The sequence below is a fragment of the Pristiophorus japonicus genome, chromosome 27 (genome assembly GCF_044704955.1).
Source record: "Pristiophorus japonicus isolate sPriJap1 chromosome 27, sPriJap1.hap1, whole genome shotgun sequence".
Taxonomy (NCBI): Eukaryota; Metazoa; Chordata; class Chondrichthyes; family Pristiophoridae; genus Pristiophorus; species Pristiophorus japonicus.
The window spans coordinates 3,175,617-3,194,692 of NC_092003.1; the positions used below are offsets into that span (position 1 = coordinate 3,175,617).

Below are 19,076 nucleotides of genomic sequence, written 5' to 3' on the forward strand. Positions count from 1 at the left end.
GGAGCCCATTCAGCCCATCGAGCCTGTTACATTAGGAACAGGAGGAGGCCATTCAGCCCCTCGAGCCTGTTACATTAGGAACAGGAGGAGGCCATTCAGCCCCTCGAGCCTGTTACATTAGGAACAGGAGGAGCCCATTCAGCCCATCGAGCCTGTTACATTAGGAACAGGAGGAGGCCATTCAGCCCCTCGAGCCTGTTACATTAGGAACAGGAGGAGGCCATTCAGCCCCTCAAGCCTGTTACATTAGGAACAGGAGGAGCCCATTCAGCCCCTCGAGCCTGTTACATTAGGAACAGGAGGAGGCCCATTCAGCCCCTCGAGCCTGTTACATTAGGAACAGGAGGAGGCCCATTCAGCCCCTCGAGCCTGTTACACAGGAACAGGAGGAGGCCATTCAGCCCCTCGAGCCTGTTACATTAGGAACAGGAGGTGGCCATTCAGCCCCTCGAGCCTGTTACATTAGGAACAGGAGAAGGCCATTCAGCCCCTCGAGCCTGTTACATTAGGAACAGGAGGAGGCCATTCAGCCCCTCGAGCCTGTTACATTAGGAACAGGAGGAGGCCATTCAGCCCCTCGAGCCTGTTACATTAGGAACAGGAGGAGGCCATTCAGCCCCTCGAGCCTGTTACATTAGGAACAGGAGGGGGCCATTCAGCCCCTCGAGCCTGTTACATTAGGAACAGGAGGAGGCCCATTCAGCCCCTTGAGCCTGTTACATTAGGAACAGGAGGCCATTCAGCCCCTCGAGCCTGTTACATTAGGAACAGGAGGAGGCCATTCAGCCCCTCGAGCCTGTTACATTAGGAACAGGAGGCCATTCAGCCCCTCGAGCCTGTTACATTGGGTGAGCTTTGAAACGAGCATGGATAACCCCAGTGTTGGATGATGATGTTGGATATTCCTTGTGTTTAGGGGGTGTGCACCCATCTGCCCCGGATATGGACGAGCTCTCCGAGATCGGCAAGGACTTTTCTCAATCCCAGCATCCTTCAGACGAGGCTGCACCGTTGGACAAACAGGAAATAGCAGTGAGTGATCGAGAAAGTGCTTTCTCCGCCTCGCCACAATCCCCTCCAACAACACCCTGCATTTATATAGCGCCTGTAACGTAGCGAAACGTTCCCGGGGTGCCTCACAGGGGCGTAAATCAGACACACTCTGACCCCGAGCAACATTGGGAGATATTGGGACAGGCGACCAAAAGCTGGGTCAGAGAGGTCGGTTTTAAGGAGCGTCTTAAAGGAGGAGAGAGAGGCGGAGAGGTTTAGGGAGGGAGTTCCAGAGCTTGGGGCCCAGGCAGCTGAAGGCACGGCCACCGATGGTGGAGCGATGGGAATCGGGGGATGGGCAAGAGGGCAGAATTGGAGGAGCGCAGAGATCTCGGGGGGGGTGTTGATCACATCTTGATAGATACAGACCCCCGTCCCATCACTGTGTGTGTGTGTGTGTGGGGGGGGGGGTGAATCACAGACACAGACCCCCGTCCCGTCACTGTGTGTGTGTGTGTGGGGGCGGTGGGGGGGGGGTGGTGAATCACAGACACAGACCCCCGTCCCGTCACTGTGTGTGTGTGTGTGTGTGTGGGGGGGGGGGTGAATCACAGACATAGACCCCCGTCCCGTCACTGTGTGTGTGTGTGTGGGGGCGGTGGGGGGGGGGGGGGTGAATCACAGACATAGACCCCCGTCCCGTCACTGTGTGTGTGTGTGTGTGTGTGGGGGGGGGGGTGAATCACAGACACAGACCCCCGTCCCGTCACTGTGTGTGTGTGTGTGTGTGGGGGGGGGGGTGAATCACAGACACAGACCCCCGTCCCGTCACTGTGTGTGTGTGTGTGGGGGGGGGGGGGGGGGTGAATCACAGACATAGACCCCCGTCCCGTCACTGTGTGTGGGGGGGGGGGGGAAATCACAGACATAGACCCCCGTCCCGTCACTGTGTGTGTGTGTGTGGGGGGGGGGGTGAATCACAGACATAGACCCCCGTCCCGTCACTGTGTGTGGGGGGGGGGGGGGAATCACAGACATAGACCCCCGTCCCGTCACTGTGTGTGTGTGTGTGTGGGGGGGGGGGGGTGAATCACAGACACAGACCCCCGTCCCATCACTGTGTGTGTGTGTGTGGGGGGGGGAGGGGTGAATCACAGACACAGACCCCCGTCCCATCACTGTGTGTGTGTGGGGGGGGGGGGGGTGAATCACAGACACAGACCCCCGTCCCGTCACTGTGTGTGTGTGTGTGGGGGGGGGGGGGTGAATCACAGACACAGACCCCCGTCCCGTCACTGTGTGTGTGTGTGTGGGGGGGGGGGTGAATCACAGACATAGACCCCCGTCCCGTCACTGTGTGTGGGGGGGGGGGGGAATCACAGACACAGACCCCCGTCCCGTCACTGTGTGTGGGGGGGGGGGGGGAATCACAGACACAGACCCCCGTCCCGTCACTGTGTGTGTGTGGGGGGGGGAGGGGTGAATCACAGACACAGACCCCCGTCCCATCACTGTGTGTGTGTGTGGGGGGGGGGGGGTGAATCACAGACACAGACCCCCGTCCCGTCACTCTGTGTGTGTGTGTGTGTGGGGGGGGGGGGGGTGAATCACAGACACAGACCCCCGTCCCATCACTGTGTGTGTGGGGGGGGGGGGGGTGAATCACAGACACAGACCCCCGTCCCATCACTGTGTGTGTGGGGGCGGTGGGGGGAGGGGGGAATCACAGACACAGACCCCCGTCCCGTCACTGTGTGTGTGGGGGCGGTGGGGGGAGGGGTGAATCACAGACACAGACTCCCGTCCCGTCACTGTGTGTGTGGGGGCGGTGGGGGGGGGGGGTGAATCACAGACACAGACCCCCGTCCCGTCACTGTGTGTGTGGGTGTGTGGGGGGGGGAGGGGTGAATCACAGACACAGACCCCCGTCCCGTCACTGTGTGTGTGTGGGGGGGGGGGGTGAATCACAGACATAGACCCCCGTCCCGTCACTGTGTGTGTGTGTGTGTGTGGGGGGGAGGGGGGGTGAATCACAGACACAGACCCCCGTCCCGTCACTGTGTGTGTGGGGGCGGTGGGGGGGGGGGGTGAATCACAGACATAGACCCCCGTCCCATCACTGTGTGTGTGTGTGTGTGGGGGGGGGGGGGTGAATCACAGACACAGACCCCCGTCCCGTCACTGTGTGTGTGTGTGTGTGGGGGGGGGGAGTGAATCACAGACACAGACCCCCGTCCCGTCACTGTGTGTGTGGGTGTGTGGGGGGGGGAGGGGTGAATCACAGACACAGACCCCCGTCCCGTCACTGTGTGTGTGTGGGGGGGGGGGGTGAATCACAGACATAGACCCCCGTCCCGTCACTGTGTGTGTGTGTGTGGGGGCGGTGGGGGGAGGGGTGAATCACAGACACAGACCCCCGTCCCGTCACTGTGTGTGTGTGTGTGTGGGGGGGGGGGTGAATCACAGACACAGACCCCCGTCCCGTCACTGTGTGTGTGTGTGTGTGGGGGGGGGGGGGTGAATCACAGACACAGACCCCCGTCCCGTCACTGTGTGTGTGGGGGCGGTGGGGGGAGGGGTGAATCACAGACACAGACCCCCGTCCCGTCACTGTGTGTGTGGGTGTGTGGGGGGGGGAGGGGTGAATCACAGACACAGACCCCCATCCCGTCACTCTGTGTGGACCCTACCATCTCTCGATGTGGTCGCCGGTGGAGACAGTTGTTGAGGCTGTGTGGTGGGGTTGGTGGTGTGTGACTGATGCCGCTGTGAATGACTGTATCGATAATCACTCCCGTTTATTCACAGAGGGAGTTCAGTCACGGTTTGCCCCCGACTCCGAAGGTTCACGTAAGTACAAATATAAACCGCTTGATAAATAAGGAAGCATATTCAACGTAACTTTGAAAAGCAGGTAGGATAGGTAGCACACTGGTCTTGTTGCTGGACCAGTGACCCAGAGAGCTGGACTGATGATCCGGGGACAGGGGTTCAAATCCCACTCCGGCAGTTGGGGAATTTAAACTCAGTTAATTGAATCAAAAAGCTAGTCTCAGTAATCAGAAACTGCTGGATTGTCATTTGGACAGGTTAGGTGAGTGGGCAAATACATGGCAGATGCAGTATAATGTGGATAAATGTGAGGTTATCCACTTTGGGGGCAAAAACACAAAGGCAGAATATAATCTGAATGGCAGCAGATTAGGAAAAGGGGAGGTGCAACGAGACCTGGGTGTCATGGTACATCAGTCATTGAAAGTTGGCATGCAGGTACAGCAGGTGGTGAAGAAAGCAAATGGCATGTTGGCCTTCATAGCGAGGGGATTTGAGTATAGGAGCAGGGAGGTCTTACTGCAGTTGTACAGGGCCTTGGTGAGGCCTCACCTGGAATATTGTGTTCAGTTTTGGTTTCTTAATCTGAGGAAGGACGTTCTTGCTATTGAGGGAGTGCAGCGAAGGTTCACCAGACTGATTCCTGGGATGGCGGGACTAACATCTAACATATGAGGAGAGACTGGATCGACTAGGCTTATATTCACTGGAATTTAGAAGAATGAGAGGGGATCTCATAGAAACATATAAAATTCTGACGGGACGGGACAGGTTAGATGCATGAAGAATGTTCCCGATGTTGGTGAAGTCCAGAACCAGGGGTCACAGTCTAAGGATAAGGGGTAAGTCATTTAGGACCGAGATGAGGAGAAACTTCTTCACCCAGAGAGTGGTGAACCTGTGGAATTCTCTATCACAGAAAGTAGTTGGGGGCCAGTTCGTTAGATATATTCAAGAGGGAGTTAGATGTGGCCCTTACGGCTAAAGGGATCAAGGGGTATGGAGAGAAAGCAGGAAAGGGGTACTGAGGTGAATGATCAGCCATGATCTTATTGAATGGTGGTGCAGGCTCGAAGGGCCGAATGGCCTGCTCCTGCATCTATTTTCTATGTTTCTATGTTTCTAATGGTTCACTGCTGTCCTGTAGGGAAGGGAATCTGCCGCCCTTACCCGGTCTGGCCTATATGTAGTTGACTCTTAACTGCCCTCTGGGATGGCCCAGCGAGACACTCCGTTGTCGGAAACTGCTATGAAAAACACTAATTCACCACTGCAGCGGTTCAAGAAGGCGGCTCACCACCACCTTCTCAAGGGGCGACTAGGGACGGGCGATAAATGCTGGGCCTTGCCAGCGATGTCCACAACTAAAAGATAGTAAAATGTGGGGAAAGAGTCATCATCATCGGCGGTCCCTCGGAATCGAGGAAGACTTGCTTCCACTCTTAACACGAGTCCTTAGGTGGCTGAACAGCCCAATACGAGAGTCACAGTCCCTGTCACAGGTGGGACAGACAGTGGTTGAGGGAAGGGGAGGGTGGGACAGACAGTGGTTGAGGGAAGGGGAGGGTGGGACAGACAGTGGTTGAGGGAAGGGGAGGGTGGGACAGACAGTGGTTGAGGGAAGGGGAGGGTGGGACAGACAGTGGTTGAGGGAAGGGGAGGGTGGGACTGGTTTGCCGCACGCTCCTTCCGCTGCCTGAGCTTGGTTTCTGCACGCTCTCGGCGACGAGACTCGAGGTGCTCAGCGCCCTCCCGGATGCACTTCCTCCACTTAGGGGCGGACTGGTCTTTGGGCCCAGGGACTCCCAGGTGTCGGTGGGGATGTTGCACTTTATCAGGGAGACTTTGAGGGTGGTCCCTTGTAACGTTTCCTCTGCCCACCTTTGGCCCGTTTGCCGTGAAGGAGTTCCGAGTAGAGCGCTTGCTTTGGGAGTCTCGTGTCTGGGGGACATGCGGACAATGTGGCCCCCTGCCCAGCGGAGCTGGTCGAGTGTGGTCAGTGCTTCGATGCTGGGGATGTTGGGCCTGGTCGAGGACGCTAACGTTGGTGCGTCTGTCCTCCCGGGGGATTTGCAGGATCTTGCGGAGACAGCGTTGGTGGTATTTCTCCAGCGACTTGAGGTGTCTACTGTACATGGTCCGTGTCTCTGAGCCATACAGGAGGGTGGGTATCACTACAGCCCTGTCGACCATGAGCTGGGGGTGAGGTGTCTACTGTACATGGTCCATGTCTCTGAGCCATACAGGAGGGCGGGTATCACTACAGCCCTGTAGACCATGAGCTGGGGGTGAGGTGTCTACTGTACATGGTCCATGTCTCTGAGCCATACAGGAGGGCGGGTATCACTACAGCCCTGTAGACCATGAGCTGGGTGGTGGATTTGAGGGCCTGGTCTTCGAACACTCTTTTCCTCAGGCGACCGAAGGCTGCACTGGCGCAGGGGGAGTGGGACTGATTGGATCGCTCTGTCACAGAGCCGGCACAGGCTCGATGGGCCCAATGTTCTCTGATTAGGAATTAGTTAGCGTCTGGTGTGAAAATACATCATTTGAGCACTCTCGCTCTCGCTCGTCCCCTGAGCCAGAGGGTTGTGGGTTCGAGCCCCCAACACCGCCCCCCCCCCTCCCCCTCCCTACCCCGCTTCCCACTCGAGCCCCAGAATCCAGGCTGATGCTCCCAATGTCTTGCACTCCCACTGAAGGAGCGCTGCACTGTCGGAGTTGCCGTCGTTCAGATCTGCGATATCGCAGTGCATCGGTCCGAGTCCGAGTCAGAGTGATGCCCAGAGGCTTCACTGGGATATGGACAGGCTGAGTGAGTGGGCAAGAACATGGCAAATGGAATATAATGTGGAGAAATATGACGTTATCCACTTTGGTCGGAATAATAGAAAAGCAGAGTATTGTTTAAACGGTGAGAGATTGGGGAATGTTGGTGTTCAGAGGGACCTGGGGGTCCTTGTACATCAATCACTGAAAGTTAACCTGCAGGTACAGGAGGCAATTCAGAAAGCAAATGGTGCGTTGGCCTTTATTACAGGAGGGTTTGAGTATAAGAGTAAAGACGTCTTGCTGCAGTTATACAGGGCCCTGGTGAGACCACACCTGGAGTATTGTGCACAGTTCTGGTCTCCTTACCTAAGGAAGGATATACTGGCCATAGAGGGAGTGCAGCGAAGGTTCACCAGACTGATTCCTGGGATGGGGGGATTGTCCTATGAGGAGAGATTGAGCAGACTGGGCCGATATTCTCTGGAGTTTCGAAGAATGAGAGGGGATCCCATTGAAACACACACAATACTTACAGGGCTTGACAGGGTAGATGCAGGGAGGGTGTTTCCCCCCCGGGGCTGGGGAGTCTAGAACCAGGGCTCACAGTCTCAGGATAAGGGCTCGGCCATTTAGGACGGAGATGAGGAGGGATTTCTTCACTCAGAGGGGGGTGAATCTTTGGAATTCTCTGCCCCAGAGGGCCGTGGGAGGCTCAGTCTTCAAGGCCGAGATCGGGAGATTTTTGGATATTAAGGGAATCGCGGGATCGGGCGGGAAAGTGGAGTTGGGGTCGAAGGTCGGCTGCGATCTCATTGGATGGCGGAGCAGGCTCGAGGGGCCGAATGGCCGACTCCTGCTCCTGACGTTGTTAACCCTTGCCACGCTCTGAGTATTTGCCGTTTGCCTTGCAGATGGGGGCCTGTTTCTCCAAGGTGTTTAATGGCTGCCCGCTGAAGATTAACTGCTCCGTTTCCTGGATTCACCCCAAGACCAGAGGTAACCGAGAGTATGACACACCGTGTGTGGGGGGGTGAAAAAAACGGTCGGAGATTGCAGTCAGACACGAGGGGCGGGGCTAGGGGGCGGGACCTCCAGGGGGGAGAAACTGGGCCACTTTGGCAGAAAAAAAATCAAAGAGCAAGTTATTATTTAAATGGAGAAAGATTGCAAAGTGCCGCAGTACAGCGGGACCTGGGGGTTACTTGTGCACGAAACACAAAAGGATAGTATGCAGGTACAGCAAGTGATCAGGAAGGCCAATGGCCTTTATTGCAAAGGGGATGGAGTATAAAAGCAGGGAAGTCTTGCTCCAGTTATACAGGGTATTGGTGAGGCCACACCTGGAGTACTGCGTGCAGTTTTGGTTTCCATATTTACGAAAGGACATACTTGCTATGGAGGCAGTTCAGAGAAGGTTCACTCGGTTGATTCCGGGGATGAGGGGGTTGACTTATGAGGAAAGGTTGAGGAGGTTGGGCCTCTACTCAGTGGAATTCAGAAGAATGAGAGGTGATCTTATCGAAACGTATCGGATTACGAGGGGACTTGACAAGGTGGATGCAGAGAGGATGTTTCCACTGATGGGGGAGACTAGAACTAGGGGGCATGGTCTTAGAATAAGGGGCCGCCCATTTAAAACTGAGATGAGGAGGAATTCCTTCTCAGAGGGTTGTAAATCTGTGGAACTCGCTACCCCAGAGAGCTGTGGAGGCTGGGACATTGAATATATTTAAGACAGAGATAGACAGTTTCTTAACCGATAAGGGAGCGGGTGGGGAAGTGGACCCGAGTCCATGATCGGATCAGCCATGGTCGTATTAAATGGCGGAGCAGGCTCGAGGGGCCGAATGGCCGACTCCTGCTCCTGTTTCTGATGTTCTTTGCCCCTCATGTTCGGGTGTTAACGAGGGCACCGTGGGTGCAGCGAGAACGGACACCGCCCCCGTTACATCGGCCGGGGGTTTAGCGGGGGCGCTCCGAATTGGCCCTCGCCCCCGGTTTTATCGCCCGCCGCTGATGACGACAGCTTCGCCTCCCGTGTTCCGGTCGGGAGCCAGCCGCGGGAACGCTAGTTAAAGGCGCCAGCGTCCGCCAACGTTTTACTCGGCCAACAACAGGTTGCTGTTCACATCCACCAAGGCAGACGGACGTTTCGACAGATTTCAGCAGTTTGCGGGGGGGGGGGGTTTGTGCTTTCCACCGGGGCTCTGGAATGATCCGTCGTGGGCCGCCCCGACCTGTGAGAGAACGCCAGCGCAGGTCGGGGCTATCAACCCCGAGCTGGAGCCCCAGGCCCTGGAACATGGTGGGCGAGGGATCGCGGCGAGGGATCGCGGCGAGGGATCGCGGCGAGGGATCGCGGCGAGGGATCGCGGCGAATGAGGGTTCGGGGCCCAGGAGAGCCGAGGGGCCCCAGGGGCAGCACGGGCCCAGCCCACACTGTGCGATGTGTGCGCGCACTGGGTCCGTGCAGCAGAGCAGGTCTCCTGGTTCAACCCTTGCCCCCGGACCGAGGCCTCGCTCGGTCAAGCCCCGTGTGCAACGGCCAACCCCACGTTAAATAAACCCACCCACAGGCACCTTCCACCCTCCAGGATGTTGTCCGGGATCCGGAACATCGGGTCCTTCACTGAAACACCGGTGAACTCGTGTGGATGGCTTCAGCAAGGCGCTGCTCCTGGATAGCCGCGGACATCTCCTGGGTCGCCTGGCCGCCATCGTGGCCAAACTGATCCTGCTGGGCCATAAGGTGCGAAGGTGTCAACATCTCGGGCAACCTTTACCGAAACAAGCTCGAGTACCTCTCGTTCTTGCACAAGAGGATGATAAAAGATCGTCATACTTTGCCACCCGTCTCTAATCTGCCAACTTCGAGAATTGCTACGTGGGTTGGGCCAAGTGTCGACCCTCTGTATCAGCGGGCCCGCTCGTGGGAGCAGAAGCCTTCCCATCTCCCCCTTGCACATACTTAGCCTGCTCGTGGCCACGATCACCTCGGAGCGCTGGCGGACTGTACGAGGTATGTTGCCACACAAGACCGCAGCGAAGGTCAAGCTGCCCTGGGCAGACCCGAGGGGTCCCTGGTGGGACCCCTACCTCCATATGGTGAGAGGACACGCGCGCGCGGTTGTGCCAGCCGCCCTGAAGATTGTACGTTTGGAGCCCGCTCGTGAGTTTGCTCTAGTGGGGCGCCTTGCTCATGAGGTTGGCTGGAAATAGCAGGCCGTTGTGGCCACTCTCGAAGAAAAGCGCAAAGGACAGGCCAAGATTCACGACGAGGAAAGGAAAACAGTTTTGAAACTGAAGAAAATTGCTGACAAGAACGCTGAAAGCAAAATAGCCAAGTACTCGGCTAAAACAACATGGTGTCCTTGTTTAATATATTCAGTTAGACGCAGTGACAATAAAAGCTGTAGAAAACGCTAAAAAAAACAGTCAGCCTCATTCGAGTGACCGCCTATGATTGATTGATTGATTGATCGATTGATTGATCGATCGATCGATTGCAGTCGGGGGCAGTGTTCTGGCTGTTTAAAGATTCATTGAGGGCAGATCTGAAAGTCCAACGTTTATACTGTTTCACGCTGGCCTGGTGCTCACTCGATCTCTTGCTCTCTGCCATTGGAGGCAACTGAGGTACAGAGGGAGACAGCGAGCCGTGGCCATGGGGAGGAGGAGGGCCAACAGGGCTCTCGACGAGGGACCCTCCCCTCCCAGAGTATGCCACTCCTGGCCATCTCTGGGCCTGGTAGGCCCGGCTGAAGAGGGCACCACCTCAGTCTGGCCCGGCTGGATGACGGGCAGCAACAAGTTGCAATGGCGGAGCGGCGATGGCGGGCTGAGGAATCCACTGCCGCTCCCCCACCGCCCGCTCCCCCACCCATCCCCCGGGGCATCCCCACCAATCAGCTGGAGCACTGACTGGTGGCCTGCTGTGACACGGTGAGATACGCGGTGAACAGCGGTGGGCCCAGTCACGATGGCGGCAGTCGGAGCTCGCGTGGCATCCAGCTGAGACTGCGCGAGAGCATTCTGGGACTCGCTGCCGGCAACCATCATCGTCGTAGGCCGTCCATCGCAATCGAGGAAGACTTGCTTCCACTCTCGACACGAGTCCTTCGGTGGCTGAACAGCCCAATACGGGAGCCACAGTCCCTGTCACAGGGGGGACAGACAGTGGTCGAGGGAAGGGGAGGGTGGGACAGACAGTGGTTGAGGGAAGGGGAGGGTGGGACAGACAGTGGTTGTGGGAAGGGGAGGGTGGGACAGACAGTGGTTGAGGGAAGGTGAGGGTGGGACAGACAGTGGTTGAGGGAAGGGGAGGGTGGGACAGACAGTGGTTGAGGGAAGGGGAGGGTGGGACAGACAGTGGTTGAGGGAAGGGGAGGGTGGGACAGACAGTGGTTGAGGGAAGGGGAGGGTGGGACAGACAGTGGTTGTGGGAAGGGGAGGGTGGGACAGACAGTGGTTGAGGGAAGGGGAGGGTGGGACAGACAGTGGTTGAGGGAAGGGGAGGGTGGGACTGGTTTGCCGCACGCTCCTTCCGCTGCCTGCGCTTGGTCTCTGCACGCTCTCGGCGACGAGACTCGAGGTGCTCAGCGCCCTCCCGGATGCACTTCCTCCACTTAGGGGCGGACTGGTCTTTGGGCCCAGGGACTCCCAGGTGTGGGTGGGGATGTTGCACTTTATCAGGGAGGCTTTGAGGGTGGTCCCTTGTAACGTTTCCTCTGCCCACCTTTGGCCCGTTTGCCGTGAAGGAGTTCCGAGTAGAGCGCTCGCTTTGGGGAGTCTCGTGTCTGGGGAACATGCGGACAATGTGGCCCCCTGCCCAGCGGAGCTGGTCGAGTGTGGTCAGTGCTTCGATGCTGGGGATGTTGGGCCTGGTCGAGTGTGGGTCAGTGCTTCGATGCTGGGGATGTTGGGCCTGGTCGAGTGTGGGTCAGTGCTTCGATGCTGGGGATGTTGGGCCTGGTCGAGTGTGGGTCAGTGCTTCGATGCTGGGGATGTTGGGCCTGGTCGAGTGTGGGTCAGTGCTTCGATGCTGGGGATGTTGGGCCTGGTCGAGTGTGGGTCAGTGCTTCGATGCTGGGGATGTTGGGCCTGGTCGAGTGTGGTCAGTGCTTCGATGCTGGGGATGTTGGGCCTGGTCGAGTGTGGGTCAGTGCTTCGATGCTGGGGATGTTGGGCCTGGTCGAGTGTGGTCAGTGCTTCGATGCTGGGGATGTTGGGCCTGGTCGAGTGTGGGTCAGTGCTTCGATGCTGGGGATGTTGGGCCTGGTCGAGTGTGGGTCAGTGCTTCGATGCTGGGGATGTTGGGCCTGGTCGAGTGTGGGTCAGTGCTTCGATGCTGGGGATGTTGGGCCTGGTCGAGTGTGGTCAGTGCTTCGATGCTGGGGATGTTGGGCCTGGTCGAGTGTGGGTCAGTGCTTCGATGTCTCAATGACAGCATCAAGACAATGCGTTGCTTCCACCTGTGCTGCAATGGAAGCTGCCACATCGCCCGTGACCCGCGCCGTGAGGTCTGTGTCCGCGCCGTCTCTCTGGGAGTCCCCCATTGTCGGCTCTCTGGTAATGACAGTCTCCATGGTGTGCACAGACCTCTGTGGTCCTCCACTACCAACACGCTCTCGGGCACCCTGGTCATTGCACCGATCATGTTGGAGTGCAAGGCCATCACCCTTCGTGTGAACATCTCCCCATCGAGTTCCTTATCCAAGTCTCTCCCTATCTCTGTAACCCCCTCCAGCCCCTACACCCCTCCCTATCTCTGTAACCCCCTCCAGCCCCTTCACCTCTCCCTATCTCTGTAACCTCCTCCAGCCCCTACACCCCTCCCTATCTCTGTAACCCCCTCCAGCCCCTACACCCCTCCCTATCTCTGTAACCCCCTCCAGCCCCTACACCCCTCCCTATCTCTGTAACCCCCTCCAGCCCCTACACCCCTCCCTATCTCTGTAACCTCCTCCAGCCCCGACACCCCTCCCTATCTCTGTAACCTCCTCCAGCCCCTACACTCCTCCCTATCTCTGTAACCTCCTCCAGCCCCTACACCCCTCCCTATCTCTGTAACCTCCTCCAGCCCCTACACCCCTCCCTATCTCTGTAACCCCCTCCAGCCCCTACACCCCTCCCTATCTCTGTAACCTCCTCCAGCCCCGACACCCCTCCCTATCTCTGTAACCCCCTCCAGCCCCTACACCCCTCCATTTCTCTCTAACCTCCTCCAGCCCCTACACCCCTCCCTATTTCTATAACCTCCTCCAGCCCCTACACCCCTCCCTATCTCTGTAACCTCTCCAGCCCCTACACCCCTCCCTATCTCTGTAACCCCCTCCAGTCCCTACACCCCTCCCTATCTCTGTAACCCCCTCCAGCCCCTTCACCTCTCCCTATCTCTGTAACCTCCTCCAGCCCCTACACCCCTCCCTATCTCTGTAACCTCCTCCAGCCCCTACACCCCTCCCTATCTCTGTAACCTCCTCCAGCCCCTTCACCCCTCCCTATCTCTGTAACCTCCTCCAGCCCCTTCACCCCTCCCTATCTCTGTAACCTCCTCCAGCCCCTACACTCCTCCCTATCTCTGTAACCTCCTCCAGACCCTTCACCCCTCCCTATCTCTGTAACCTCCTCCAGCCCCTACAATCCCCCGAGATCTCTGCTCTCCTCCAATTCTGGGCACTTGCCCATCCCCCGATTCCCATCGCTCCACCATCGGTGGCCGTGCCTTCAGCTGCCTGGGCCCCAAGCTGCGGAACTCCCTCCCTAAACCTCTCCGCCTCTCTCTCCTCCTTTAAGACGCTCCTTAAAACCGACCTCTCTGACCCAGCTTTTGGTCGCCTGTCCAAATATCTCCCTATGTGGCTCGGGGTCAGAGTGTGTCTGATTTACGCCCCTGTGAAGCACCCGGGAAGGTGCTGTATGAATGGTGTTGCTGATGGTGAATACTACTGTAAAGGCCAGTAATACCACATTCTGCTTTCTGTGAGTTTTCTTTCTGCTGGTTAGAGCCAGGTTTGAGTCAGCGACTCCCGATTCTCTTGAATCGCTCAGCCAGCCCTTCCTATCTCACAGTTTGTGTCAGCTGTGACTCAGTGGGTTGCGCTCTCTCTCTCTCGCCTCGGAGTCAGGAGATCGTGGGTTCAAGTCCCACTCCAGGGACTCGAGCCCCTCAATCCAAACCGACACTGCCCGGTGCAGTACTGAGGGAGTGCCGCACTGTCGGAGGGGCAGTACTGAGGGAGCGCCGCACTGTCGGAGGGTCAGTGCTGAGGGAGCGCCGCACTGTCGGAGGGTCACTGCTGAGGGAGTGCCGCACTGTCGGAGGGTCAGTGCTGAGGGAGTGCCGCACTGTCGGAGGGTCAGTGCTGAGGGAGCGCCGCACTGTCGGAGGGGCAGTACTGGGAGAGCGCCGCACTGTCGGAGGGGCAGTACTGAGGGAGTGCCGCACTGTCGGAGGGGCAGTACTGAGGGAGCGCCGCACTGTCGGAGGGGCCGTCTTTCGGATGAGACTTTAAACCGAGGCCCCGTCTGCCCTCTCGGGTGGATGTAAAAGATCCCGGGGCCACTATTGGAAGAAGAGCAGGGGAGTTCTCCCCGGTGTCCTGGGGCCAATATTTATCCCTCGACCAACATCACTAAAACAGATGATCTGGGTCAATATCACATCGCTGTGTGTGGGAGCTTGCTGTGCGCTAATTGCCGTTTCCCACATTACAACAGTGAGCGCACTCCGATAGTACTTCATTGGCTGTGAGGCGCTGTGGGACGTCCGGTGGGGGTGAAAGGCGGTGCAGAAATGATAGTTCATGTTATCTTTCTTTGTAGATCAGTACTTAATTCTGGGAGTGGACGAAGGCATCTACACGCTGAATCTCAATGAGCTCCACGAGGATACAATAGAAAAGGTAAAAAATTTCTTCCCCTGCACCAGTTCACACCGTCCATGGTCCCACACACACTGACTCTCACTGGAGTACAGTCCCACACACACTGACTCTCACTGGGGTACAGTCCCACACACACTGACTCTCACTGGAGTACAGTCCCACACACACTGACTCTCACTGGGGTACAGTCCCACACACACTGACTCTCACTGGGGTACAGTCCCACACACACTGACTCTCACTGGGGTACGGGTCCCACACACACCGACTCTCACTGGGGTACAGTCCCACACACACTGACTCTCACTGGGGTATAGTCCCACACACACTGACTCTCACTGGGGTACGGGTCCCACACACACTGACTCTCACTGGGGTATAGTCCCACACACACTGACTCTCACTGGGGTATGGGTCCCACACACACTGACTCTCACTGGGGTACAGTCCCACACACACTGACTCTCACTGGAGTACGTGTCCCACACACACTGACTCTCACTGGGGTACGTGTCCCACACACACTGACTCTCACTGGGGTACAGTCCCACACACACTGACTCTCACTGGGGTACAGTCCCACACACACTGACTCTCACTGGGGTACGTGTCCCACACACACCGACTCTCACTGGGGTACAGTCCCACACACACCGACTCTCACTGGGGTACAGTCCCACACACACTGACTCTCACTGGGGTACAGTCCCACACACACTGACTCTCACTGGGGTACGGGTCACATACACATTGACTCTCACTGGGGTACAGTCCCACACACACTGACTCTCACTGGGGTACGGGTCCCACACACACTGACTCTCACTGGGGTACAGTCCCACACACACTGACTCTCACTGGGGTACAGTCCCACACACACTGACTCTCACTGGGGTACGGGTCACATACACATTGACTCTCACTGGGGTACAGTCCCACACACACCGACTCTCACTGGGGTACGGGTCCCACACACACTGACTCTCACTGGGGTACAGTCCCACACACACTGACTCTCATTGGGGTACGGGTCACATACACATTGACTCTCACTGGGGTACAGTCCCACACACACTGACTCTCACTGGGGTACGGGTCCCACACACACCGACTCTCACTGGGGTACAGTCCCACACACACTGACTCTCACTGGGGTACAGTCCCACACACACTGACTCTCACTGGGGTACAGTCCCACACACACTGACTCTCACTGGGGTACAGTCCCACACACACTGACTCTCACTGGGGTACAGTCCCACACACACCGACTCTCACTGGGGTACAGTCCCACACACACTGACTCTCACTGGGGTACAGTCCCACACACACTGACTCTCACTGGGGTACAGTCCCACACACACTGACTCTCACTGGGGTACAGTCCCACACACACTGATTCTCACTGGGGTACGGGTCACATACACATTGACTCTCACTGGGGTACAGTCCCACACACACTGACTCTCACTGGGGTACAGTCCCACACACACTGACTCTCACTGGGGTACGGGTCCCACACACACTGACTCTCACTGGGGTACGGGTCCCACACACACTGACTCTCACTGGGGTACGGGTCCCACACACACTGACTCTCACTGGGGTACAGTCCCACACACACTGACTCTCACTGGGGTACAGTCCCACACACACTGACTCTCACTGGGGTACAGTCCCACACACACTGACTCTCACTGGGGTACAGTCCCACACACACTGACTCTCACTGGGGTACGGGTCCCACACACACTGACTCTCACTGGGGTACAGTCCCACACACACTGACTCTCACTGGGGTACAGTCCCACACACACTGACTCTCACTGGGGTACGGGTCCCACACACACTGACTCTCACTGGGGTACAGTCCCACACACACTGACTCTCACTGGGGTACGGGTCCCACACACACTGACTCTCACTGGGGTACAGTCCCACACACACTGACTCTCACTGGGGTACGGGTCCCACACACACTGACTCTCACTGGGGTACAGTCCCACACACACTGACTCTCACTGGGGTACAGTCCCACACACACTGACTCTCACTGGGGTACAGTCCCACACACACTGACTCTCACTGGGGTACGGGTCCCACACACACTGACTCTCACTGGGGTACAGTCCCACACACACTGACTCTCACTGGGGTACAGTCCCACACACACTGACTCTCACTGGGGTACAGTCCCACACACACTGACTCTCACTGCTGCTGTTTGAGATGTTGTGACTGTGTCTCACCTTCTTCCCACAGCTGCTGCCTCAGAGATGTTTTTGGCTCTTTGTTCTGAACAACGTTCTAATGTCCGTCTCCGGTGAGTCAGCGCGCCGGGCGCCCGTTCGCTCTGTCGCAGTCGCGGCCTGGGACTGAGCGTTGAAAGGGGACGTTACTCCGGGTGAGCGAGGTCTCGTGAACGGGAGGGTTCCCTGAATATTCAGCAGCGATAGAGGCCCGGCTCCTGCCCATCTCATGCCGTTTCTCTCCGTCCCCTCCCTCGGCGCGTACCTTCCCATCCCTTCATCCCTTTCTTTCCATTCATTGACGAATGAGGTGCTCTACCAGGAATAGGGAATCTATTCACAACAACAACCTGCATTTATATAGCACCTTTAACGTAGCGAAACGTCCCAGGGCGCTTCACAGGAGGGTTACGAGTTAAAACATTTGACATCGAGCCGCATACGGAGATATTGGGACAGGCGACCAAAGCTGGGTCAGAGAGGTGGGTTTTAAGGAGCGTCTTAAAGGAGGAGAGAGAGGCGGAGAGGTTTAGGGAGAGAGTTCCAGAGCTTGGGGCCCAGGCAGCTGAAGGCACGGCCACCGATGGTGGAGCGATTATAATCAGGGATGCTCAGGGGGGCAGAATTAGAGGAGTGCAGACATCTCGGGAGGGGGGGGGGGGGGGTTGTGGGGCTGGCGGAGGTTACAGAGATAGGGAGGGGTGTAGGGGCAGGAGGAGGTTACAGAGATAGGGAGGGTGTAGGGGCTGGAGGAGGTTACAGAGATAGGGAGGGGTGTAGGGACTGGAGGTGGTTACAGAGATAGGGAGGGTTGTAGGGGCAGGAGGAGGTTACAGAGATAGGGAGGGTGTAGGGGCTGGAGGAGGTTACAGAGATAGGGAGGGGTGTAGGGACTGGAGGAGGTTACAGAGATAGGGAGGGGTGTAGGGGCTGGAGGAGGTTACCGAGATAGGGAAAGGTGTAGGGGCCATGGAGGGATTTGAACAGGAGGATGGAGAATCTTAAAATCGAGGCGTTGCTTAACCAGTGGCCAATGTAGGTCAGTGAGCACAGGGGGTGATGGGTGAGTGGGACTCGGTGTGAGTTAGGACACGGGGCAGTGAGCACAGGGGGTGATGGGTGAGTGGGACTCGGTGTGAGTTAGGACACGGGGCAGTGAGCACAGGGGGTGATGGGTGAGCGGGACTGGGTGCGAGTTTGGACACGGGGCAGTGAGCACAGGGGGTGATGGGTGAGCGGGACTGGGTGCGAGTTAGGACACGGGGCAGTGAGCACAGGGGGTGATGGGTGAGTGGGACTCGGTGTGAGTTAGGACACGGGGCAGTGAGCACAGGGGGTGATGGGTGAGTGGGACTCGGTGTGAGTTAGGACACGGGGCAGTAAGCACAGGGGGTGATGGGTGAGCGGGACTGGGTGCGAGTTTGGACACGGGGCAGTGAGCACAGGGGGTGATGGGTGAGCGGGACTGGGTGCGAGTTAGGACACGGGGCAGTGAGCACAGGGGGTGATGGGTGAGTGGGACTGGGTGCGAGTTAGGACACGGGGCAGCGAGCACAGGGGGTGATGGGTGAGTGGGACTGGGTGCGAGTTAGGACACGGGGCAGTGAGCACAGGGGGTGATGGGTGAGCGGGACTGGGTGCGAGTTTGGACACGGGGCAGTGAGCACAGGGGGTGATGGGTGAGCGGGACTGGGTGCGAGTTCGGACACGGGGCAGTGAGCACAGGGGGTGATGGGTGAGTGGGACTCGGTGCGAGTTAGGACACGGGTCAGTGAGCACAGGGGGTGATGGGTGAGTGGGACTGGGTGCGAGTTAGGACACTGGGCAGTGAGCACAGGGGGTGATGGGTGAGCGGGACTGGGTGCGAGTTAGGACACGGGGCAGTGAGCACAGAGGGTGATGGGTGAGTGGGACTCGGTGCGAGTTAGGACATGGGTCAGTGAGCACAGGGGGTGATGGGTGAGTGGGACTGGGTGCGAGTTAGGACACAGGGCAGTGAGCACAGGGGGTGATGGGTGAGCGGGACTGGGTGCGAGTTAGGACACGGGACAGTGAGCACAGGGGGTGATGGGTGAGTGGGACTGGGTGCGAGTTAGGACACGGGGCAGTGAGCACAGGGGGTGATGGGTGAGTGGGACTGGGTGCGAGTTAGGACACGGGGCAGTGAGCACAGTGGGTGATGTGTGAGCGGGACTGGGTGTGAGTTAGGACACGGGGCGGTGAGCACAGGGGGTGATGGGTGAGCGGGACTGGGTGTGAGTTAGGACACGGGGCAGTGAGCACAGGGGGTGATGGGTGAGTGGGACTCGGTGCGAGTTAGGACACAAGGGCAGCCGAATTTATG

General features: G+C 57.8%; 1 protein-coding gene and 1 pseudogene across 3 annotated transcripts in view; both read left to right on the plus strand.

Annotated features, from left to right (window-relative positions):
• Window positions 1-19,076, plus strand: part of map4k2 (mitogen-activated protein kinase kinase kinase kinase 2) — a 97,631-nt gene that overhangs the window by 57,737 nt on the left and 20,818 nt on the right. For all 3 annotated transcript variants that reach the window (XM_070868119.1, XM_070868120.1, XM_070868121.1), the window contains 5 exons: window positions 917-1,032; window positions 3,802-3,843; window positions 7,509-7,593; window positions 14,422-14,501; window positions 16,746-16,806. In XM_070868119.1, coding sequence (XP_070724220.1) covers window positions 917-1,032; window positions 3,802-3,843; window positions 7,509-7,593; window positions 14,422-14,501; window positions 16,746-16,806 — 384 coding nt within the window. The remainder of the gene's footprint in view (window positions 1-916; window positions 1,033-3,801; window positions 3,844-7,508; window positions 7,594-14,421; window positions 14,502-16,745; window positions 16,807-19,076) is intronic.
• On the plus strand, window positions 9,245-9,976 carry LOC139239303 (large ribosomal subunit protein uL13-like; annotated as a pseudogene).